Source organism: Helobdella robusta, assembly GCF_000326865.2.
Source record: "Helobdella robusta unplaced genomic scaffold HELROscaffold_4, whole genome shotgun sequence".
NCBI lineage: Eukaryota > Metazoa > Annelida > Clitellata > Rhynchobdellida > Glossiphoniidae > Helobdella > Helobdella robusta.
The window spans coordinates 7,563,068-7,572,310 of NW_008704902.1; the positions used below are offsets into that span (position 1 = coordinate 7,563,068).

A 9,243-nucleotide genomic window follows, 5' to 3' on the forward strand; every position below is an offset into this window, starting at 1 on the left:
AACCATCGGTTTTCTTTCCAACGTAGCCATTGAGATCGCCTTCAATCAAGATTGTTTAAGATTTTTGTATTGTTGAGATGGTGTCAGAGAACCCAGACCAGAAGTCATTTTTCACCTCTTCTGATTTGCCTGTCTGTGGTGCGTATGCAGAAAAAATAGTCATTGTTAGCTTTTCTAGGCAAAGCTTGATCCACAGGAGACGTGAGTTAATCCTTTTAACATCCAGTACTTCTTGGGCTAGCGGTTCTTTGACAAAAATTTCAACACTATTTTTGGCCGTCTTTTGACCACTCCAGAATAGTTTATATTTTTCTTTGTCTGAGTTGATGACAGACACCATTCGATTTCCATCGGGTCTCCTGAAGACAGCAGATGCCAATCCTTCTATGCTCGAGCCTTTCTGTGATTTTCATGCTGCGGCCAGTCAGTGATCCAACATTGAGCGTTCCAAGTCTAAGTACCATAGAGGGGCCATTCTGAATTTTTCTGCAACATCCCTCCGCTATTGCATACTTCCTGGGATTTTTAGCACCCCTTGACCACTTAAGGCTTGCTTGGAACTAGGGGCCGTTGTTTTTGTTTGTGATGGCATAGAATAATTTTGGGAAAATTTTTTTACATCCGGACACCCATTCTGAGGACAACCACCAGTTATAAGCAGTAGGCCTAGTCTTTCACTCAAAAGCACGCAAGGCAGCGTGGATGCAGTTTTATGTCATGCCCAGAACATTGACTAGTTGTATCATTTGTGATATATTTTGTACTGTTTCAGACAAATCTTTTTCGTAAGTGAATAATATGGTTAATTGAATTATTTTCCGGGATATGTTTAGAAGTGAATTTTAATAAATAAAAAAAAATATTAAGGTTAATATTTTTACTTGTAAATTATGATATAATGTAGCTAAAGGTTAACGACAGCTATTTTTATTAGTGTCCAGCCGGAACTGGAATTTTGATTTCGATCGAAGCCATATCCCGAAACCGAAACTTTTTAAAAATATTAAAATATGGACCGTACATGCCGTAAATGTTTTTCTAATATTTTCGATTGAACTTTGAATTTAAATAATATTTTAGTAATTAAGGCCTTAACCTCTAAGAAAATATTAGATCTAAAAATATCAACTTCATAATCAAAATTAACTGTGAACAGGTGTTTGTAACAGTGGTGGACGTTAACAACCATCCTCCCCAATTTACACAATATACGTACCAGTCTTCTATAAACGACGACTTGCCAGTACAATCGTCAGTTTTGCAAGTATTAGCTACTGATGGCGATCTTGGTGAAAATGGTCGAATCACGTACACTATTGTGGATGGAAACAAGGAAGGTTGGAGACCAATACGATTTACATTTTAATTAGCTCATAAACGTATTGAAATTTTGCTGCAATGTCATCTGCAATTTTGGATTAATTTGATTTTCTTGCAGTTAAAAAAGCTGCTTCACTTCATTAAAATTAGAATCATTATGTTTAAATAAGGGCTTGCACATAATTATTTGTGGCTGATAATTACTTGTTGTATCGAAATGTGATTGATATACAACTGGTCTGAGACGAATCTAAATTCTAATGATTCCAATTGAAGTTTTCCAGTAACACATAAATGAGATTTTTGTTTTCTAATAAATATTTTGAGCATCTAAGACTAATGCTTCAAAGGTTTGTTGTATTGTAAAGAATGTTTCTTTACATAAGCCAGATGTTTTTATATCTTCCCATTTTAAAAAAATTTAAACTGTGATAAATTTTAGTTTAAATTTCATTATTTGTGAGTCCATGATGTGATCATAGAAATTATTAAATAAAGTTTATTTTGAGATGTCAAGTAATACACATTTAACAGTAAACTGTTGATCTTTTTTTTGTTAGAAAAACTTTTATTAAAAAAAGGAACTTGTCATTTTATTTGTATACAATATTGAAAAACGAATTTTATGTTTCTATTGAATTACAGTTTTGTTTTAATAATTTTCAAAGCATTGGTATTTCTATTTTTTTTATTTCGAAAATGTGAAAAGGAAGGAATAAAAATATAAAAAATGGAAAACGTGAGAATGAGGCTCAAAATAGGCAGTGATTAGATCTAAACTTTTTTTTAATAAAACTAAAACTAAGCTTAAACTTAAATGAATTAGTTTAACATAGAACTATAAATTATTATAAATGGGAATCAGGGATATAAATACCAATTCCCGCTCATTGCTATTTATTTTTTTCCCATATTTTTTCAACGGCCAACAAATTGTTTGAATATTAACCGTTTTTCATTCGTCACACGTAGCAGTTTGACATCACGTCATTTATATAACTTTTTTCGCAAGTACTAGTCAATCTTTTTACTTTGTGATTTGATTTGTGAAGAATCAGGATCATTAAATTAAAACGTAATGTGTTTAATAACATTTTATTTGTTTCAGGATATTTTTCAATCAATTCAAACAGCGGTTTAATAACGCTTGTCCGGTCACTTAAATCGAAGTCGGATAGCTTTACGATGGTAGTCAATGCAACGGACAACGGTTCACCAGTGCGTTTATCGTCGAGTTCAACAGTTAAAATAATTGTTTCGCTATCTTGTAGAGAACAGTGCAGTCCAACATGGATCAAGCCAAATAGTCTTTATGATTCAGTAAATGTATTGGAGGTTACTAAATGTTTTATTTCACCTATTTCAACTTTATTTTTGTTATTTTTTAGTCAGTTTGAGTTTGTTCCAATCAAATTTATTCAAAAAAATTTATTGTTTTTTTTTTCATGTAGACATTACCTAAAATGTCGGTCATTTATGATTTGAGAGCAAGTCCGTACGCTCCAGGATCAGGTCCTTTAATTTATTCATTCATCAATGAAATGAACCAAGAATTGAATACCACCGGTCCTTTTATAATTATTTCGCAAAACAATAACGCGACTGTTAATTTGAACGGAGCTTTGGATTATGACACTCAAAATTCATATCGAGTAATATTTACTAAAAATATTTCAACATAGCTGAAACTTATAATGTCTTATTCTATATTTACATACATTATAATAAAGTTGAATATAGCTGTGCGTGATGCAAAAGTAGCCAACAGTCAAGTGACAAGATATCTCAACGTGTTCGTCACGCCATTCTACACAAGAAATCCCCAGTTCGCTTTTGATTCGGTAAATTGAGTGAAAAATATTGGTTAAGACGCATGAAAGTTTTTAAATAAACTTTGAAAATTATGCTATTAATAACGTGTAAATTTTTAATTTATGTTACAGAACAATTGCACAGTGAAGCTCAATGAAACATTTGTCGTTTCAAATGACAGTAAAAATCAGGTGATTTACACTTTCAAAGCCAAACCCAATCACAAAGATGCAGCTATAAACTATTACTTGGATTCATCCGATGACAAAACAAGTTATTTTATTTTTAATCAAATTTGACTTGAAAAGCTTACGCAGGCGTAACTTGTTACAAAAATCGTTTTCAATGTCAAAGCTGCATACTAATACTATTGTTTTGTTGAAACTGGTTTTTAAAAGTGGCACCTACGCACACACAGCGCAAGTAAATAGGCACTCTTGAATCAACATATCACACAAAATGCGAGTAACGAATAACGGATTTTGAACTATGTGCATTTGAACACAGTCATTGCAGCGCAGAACCAGGTGCCTCAATTATTAAACCATCTTGCCGTCCAATGTGTAATTTAATAAAACTGTTGTTATCCAAATTCTGATGCATGATGAATTTGGATAACAACGGTTTTATTAAATTTTCATGATAAACTTGGATAATAATTCTATTTCCAATAATTTGAAAAAACAAAATTAAATTTATTAATGGCAACAACTCGATAGAATTTTTACAATACTGTATAAAATATGATCTTCCAGCATATAAATATATATATATTTGTGTGTGTGTTGTGTGTGTTAGTGTGGCGTGTGTGTGTGTTGTGTGTGTTAGTGTGGTGTGTGTGTGTGTGTTTAAATGTTTTTTGTCTTTTATAATATATATATTCATATTTTCATTCATTTATTTCTGTTTTTAATAGACAAGGTTTTCCAACTTAACAAAACAACGGGAGAATTGATAATAATTGACAACAACATCGCTTCGATAACTAGGAAAACTTATGGGTTTGTAGTGAAAGCCCAATATATGAATGTTGTACTTCAAAATGGTCAACAGGAATTTTTGTGTGCATTAAATAATTCGGATCAGTCCAAAATAAGTGTGACTTTTACTTTAAATTCTCCTCCTCCAGTTCAGTTCACTTCTAATACTTTACCAATTTGTTAGTGGAAAAACTTTTTCCAATCATTTAATTTGCTGATATGTATCATCCGTGAAATTTACTATTTCAAATTTTGATTTTAGGCATTCCCACAACGGCCGAGAAAGGTTCTACGATTGACAATCTCCGAAAATACGCAACTGATCAAAATAAAAAAGACGATATAATGTTCAAGGCTGATGACACAAATCCAGCTCAAAATAACAGAAATCTCAAAATAATGGAAAATGGAGACTTGGTTCTATCAACTAATCCAGCCAACATTATTGGTAAAATATATTTTTTACCCATATTTGCAAATGCGATTAGCCACCGGAGAAATAATAAAAATTGTTATACAATTCATGCACATCAACTAAGCAATGCTCTTTAAATTGATTTTTTATCTTGTTTAATTTTATTTTTTTTAATAAATAATACGTAAAAATTGAGTATTCGGCTAAGAATTAATTTCTACCAGCATTTACAAAGTGAATCTGTATAAACGAAGGACTGCATAAGACTGCATGTTGTGTAGTTACTGAAACATCATGGTAGCGTCATACCTGCCTGATATTTAACAAGGAAAATTAGAATTCCGATTATAAAAAAAATAGTTACATTAAGTAGAAATAAAGTAAATTAAATAAGTATATAACAAGAAATATTTCTGTAATTTTTATTCATGCAAGTTTTAAAAATGGAGCATATTCAAAAACAACAATGTTATTTTTTTCGTCCGTGCTACGAACATGTTCAAAAAAACATTCATACAAATACGCCGACAAATATATACCCGAAATAAATTGTGCAAACCCACAAAATATTTGGGCACAAGTATGCGACACGCATGTTAAGTGTTTTATTACAATAATGGTTATAATAAAAAATAACAACTAATTGCTTGAAAAAGTCTATGAAAAATATAAATAGACTAGATAATAGTGACTTAGAGAATGACGAGTGTAAGGCAGTTAGTCGAATGTTACTTAGTAATTGTAATATAATGTGATCAAATTAGGTAATAAAATATTAAAAGTATAAAATTAATGTCTTGAATGAAAGAAATAAGTAAAATAAATAAAATATAATAATTATAAATTTTAAAATGCTTGGCGTAGAATTGGAGCTAAAGAATTAAGTAGCCACATTGACAAAAACAGTGTTTTAAATGTAATTTATATAAATTAAGCGACTGATTGGTCGACTGATTGCTAATAGACCTGAGATGTATATGATTGGATGTGTTATCTTGGTAGGTTGGGCGTGCGGCGATTGCGTAGTTGTGTTTGCCTTGACGTTAGTTGTATGAAGTAATTTTGATTGGTGGTAGTAATGGGTTACGATTGCAGTTGGCTTCAATTTTCTTATAAAACGAGCGTCTTTTAATGTGTGATGGGTGGGCACGATGAAGGTAAATAATTTATTCTAATTAAATTGATGAGTGATTGTAGTTGATGTAGTTGTTGCTGGGTGGCAAAGCCTGACCACGATAGAGCAGCATATTTTATATGTAAAGTTATGAGAAACTCAGCGACGTCAAAAAGTTCAATGAACTCTCTTTTTTTCAGATTAATAGCTAGAAGTTCTTACTTTCATCTACGTAGAATATAAAAATTGTTGCCTTCTCGTCATGGTCCTACTCTTTTCTTTCTTGTTACTTCTTTAGTTTTATCTAAGATTGATTATTTTGATTCGCTCTACTATGGTCTTCCTGATTCTACACTTTATCCTATAAGTAAAGCTTTTAACTCTGCTGCTCGTCTAGTTGCTCGTGCCGCTTTCTTTTCTTATATATCTCCTTATCTTGTACTTAAGAACTAATCAGATATATTAATTGAACATAAACCCGGTTTACGATCGTTTTTTTGTTCTCACTTCTTCTTAACTCGCATTAAACACTCTTTTGCTAAATCTGTTTTTGCATTTTCTGGTCCTTTCCTCTGGAATTTTCTACCTACTTCTTTGACTACTTTTCCTCCACTTACAAAATTCAGAGCGGATCTCAAGACCCATCTGTTTTCAAAATTTATTGAGAAGCGCTGTTAAACATCGCGGAAATAGCGCTTTATAAGCTAATTGATTGATTGATTGATTGATTGATTGATTGGTTGGTTGGTTGGTTGGTTGGATGGTTGGTTGGTTGGTTGATTGATTGATTGATTGATTGATTGATTGATTGATTGATTGATTGATTGATTGATTGATTGATTGGTTGGTTGGTTGATTGATTGATTGATTGATTGATTGATTGATTGATTGATTGATTGATTGATTGATTGATTGGTTGATTGATTGATCGATCGATCGATCGGCCGGCCAACCGACCGACCGACTGACTGACTGATTGATTGGTTGATACAACTCATTATTAATGACATTATTAACTACCTCAATGGGAATTCATGTTACATTTATAGTAAACTACATTTATTCAATATCTTTAGGTTTCACCCAGTTGAATGTCAAATCATATTATAAGCAAAATCCTGAGAGCGAAACTCTGTTGACCTTAATGGTTTTTTTTGTCAATTTTATTGATTGCTTTCACAAAATTAAAAAACTATATTTGAAAACAAATTTCCAGGGCTACATTGTCAACCAAACTACAGATTTAACTTTAATTACTTTGAATAAAAAGATTCAAGAATTTGAAACGAAAAATTACAAAAATGTGCTAATAAGGTATGTAGAATATTTTGAATCAACTTTTTTACGTATTGTTACAGACGTGAAGCCGAGATAAAAATTTGTAGTTAGAAATTGCGTGAAGTCCTTGTAAATTTAATTAGAAGGCGTAAATAATTAAAACAGTTGTAAAAGTCACATGACACGGCATGTGACACATTTACTAGCAGATCGGTAGATACATAAACAACGCCAAGAAGAGAAAAAACGGAGAGGACAGATACACAAGAGAGAGGAGAACAGGTAAGAAGAAGACGGAACAACTGTTGACGTTGAATTTGTAAATGTGATTTACGTAGTTATTTGGATTAATTTATTGTTTCTATTACTGCTGGTTTTAAATAAACGTTCAACTTAGTTTGCGTTTAAAAGTAGTTGCATTCATCTATTGGAAATCTTGAACCTACGGATAAACGAACTCTTGACTATCGTTGGAAGCTACAACACGGTGTTGAAGATATAGCGAGTATTGAAGCTATAACATCGGTGTTGGTAGTTACGAGGTCGAAGAGGTTACAACACTGGTGTTAGAAATGGGATCTTCAGGAGATAACACACTGGTGACAGAGGTAAGATTTTGATAGCTGGAAACTCACTGCAGTAAAGGACGCCAGAGCTAGGAGAACGCAATACAATTAGTCCGATGAGAGAAGCTTAATTATTGACGATTGGTTGTATTCCGTAATTTACCCGTCAATTAGTTATTGTGCTGTATTCTAACGACATAAACGATGGATTGATCACAGAGATACACACAAGTGAATGCCAGCACTGTTTTTTTTCTGATAGAGTTCATCTGAAATAAGTCTGTTTAAGAGTCAAGAATCCACGTAGAGAGAAATAACCATACCTTACAAGTTCAAGGGATCGGTTATAACAGTATATTTAAATTAAAAATGCTAAGAATTTGTGTTGTTTGGGTAAGGGCTGACAAATATTGCAATTGGATCTATTAGTTTGTTTGTAAGTGTTTGCAGTAGTTTTAACTGTTTCTTTGCGGCAAAACTTGACGAAAAGAGGGAGGCATATACTATATCGGAGCCACAAATATGTCAGATAATATATCTTTAACGTATAGATAATATATCTGTGGTTTGCGTTGTAGATTTGAGGTGATCGTGGTCTTTTTGTAAAAATTTGAAAAGGTTTGACCATTTGAAACCAAGTGAATTTCAAAAAAGTGTTTAAGGTCTATTACCCGTTTTTTAGGTTGGTTCTGAGAAATCAACAACACACAAACAGCGTATATGAATGCGTACTAAAAGACGGATCACGCTCGAAGTATGTGATAGGCAGGGATTTTTTTGTCTCATTCGAACTCGGTCACAGCAGCATGTGACTTTAACAACTTGGCCATCACAGAATAAAATTTGAATTAATCATTTTTTGGAATGGTTGATTTGGGTTACTAAATTTAAAAGCGCCAATTCGGTTTAGATAAAAAAATAGATGTTCGTTTTATTTAAATATCAAATAAAATAAAACTCAATTTTAAAATTTCTGTTTTGAAAGTAATTATCAAAAAGTTATAAAAAATATCCATTAAAAGTCTTGTTTGTTACTTTGATATATGTTATAAAAAAATTTATTTGACATTTTTTTAAATTTCAGTCAATTGAGAAATTTCACAAATAATGGGTATGTATGTTTAGCCAGTACAGACCCACATATACTACTTACTGGAGGATTCAACGATAAATGGTAAATTAAATAAGTTTTTGAAGAATAATCTCATACTTATAAACAGATTCAATTGGAGACGCATGATTCATTTTGATATTTTTAATTTTAGGACCGATGTATATTTATACGTTATTGACGCAGTATCAAATCGGCCTGTGACTCCATTGGAACTTGATAAAAAATTTAATACCGTAGATGCTAGAAAAGACGCCAATGTCATCGGAATAACTGTGAAAAAAATATATTAATTTTGTTTAATTCAACTTTATACATTTAGAAATAATTTATACACATAAATATATCTATAAACATTAAATAACTTTACGGTATAAATTAACAGGGAGCTAATACTCGATGGGAAGGATTTAATTGGAATCCAGTTGCTATAGCTATTGGATTAATAATGGGATTATTGTTGTTGGCTTGCTTGTTTTTCTGCTGTTTTTGCTTCTGGATTTATTGGTAAGTTTTATGCAATAAATTTTAAAAATTTGTTAGAAAGCTATAAAAAATATTAATTGTGACTTTCATAATATTTAACGGAACGGAAAACTAAGATGGCGTGGATAGGTATCAGAATAGAAACCTGCCTGAAAGTTTCT

At 31.7% G+C, this 9,243-nt stretch overlaps 2 protein-coding genes across 2 annotated transcripts; both read left to right on the forward strand.

The window, feature by feature from the left end:
• Positions 1–1,162: 1,162 nt before the first annotated feature.
• HELRODRAFT_66604 (hypothetical protein) lies at positions 1,163–1,366 on the forward strand (the record flags this gene model as incomplete). Its single annotated transcript, XM_009024194.1, has 1 exon — positions 1,163–1,366. A coding segment is annotated over one exon (204 nt), but the record flags the coding sequence as incomplete, so codon positions are not given.
• A 1,484-nt stretch (positions 1,367–2,850) lies between these two features.
• On the forward strand, positions 2,851–9,000 carry HELRODRAFT_189057 (hypothetical protein; the record flags this gene model as incomplete). The annotated part of the gene is made up of 10 exons (XM_009024953.1): positions 2,851–2,972; positions 3,051–3,161; positions 3,264–3,405; positions 4,049–4,291; positions 4,375–4,560; positions 6,718–6,788; positions 6,858–6,955; positions 8,570–8,659; positions 8,751–8,871; positions 8,982–9,000. Coding segments are annotated over exons 1-10 (1,191 nt in total), but the record flags the coding sequence as incomplete, so codon positions are not given.
• Positions 9,001–9,243: the final 243 nt, after the last annotated feature.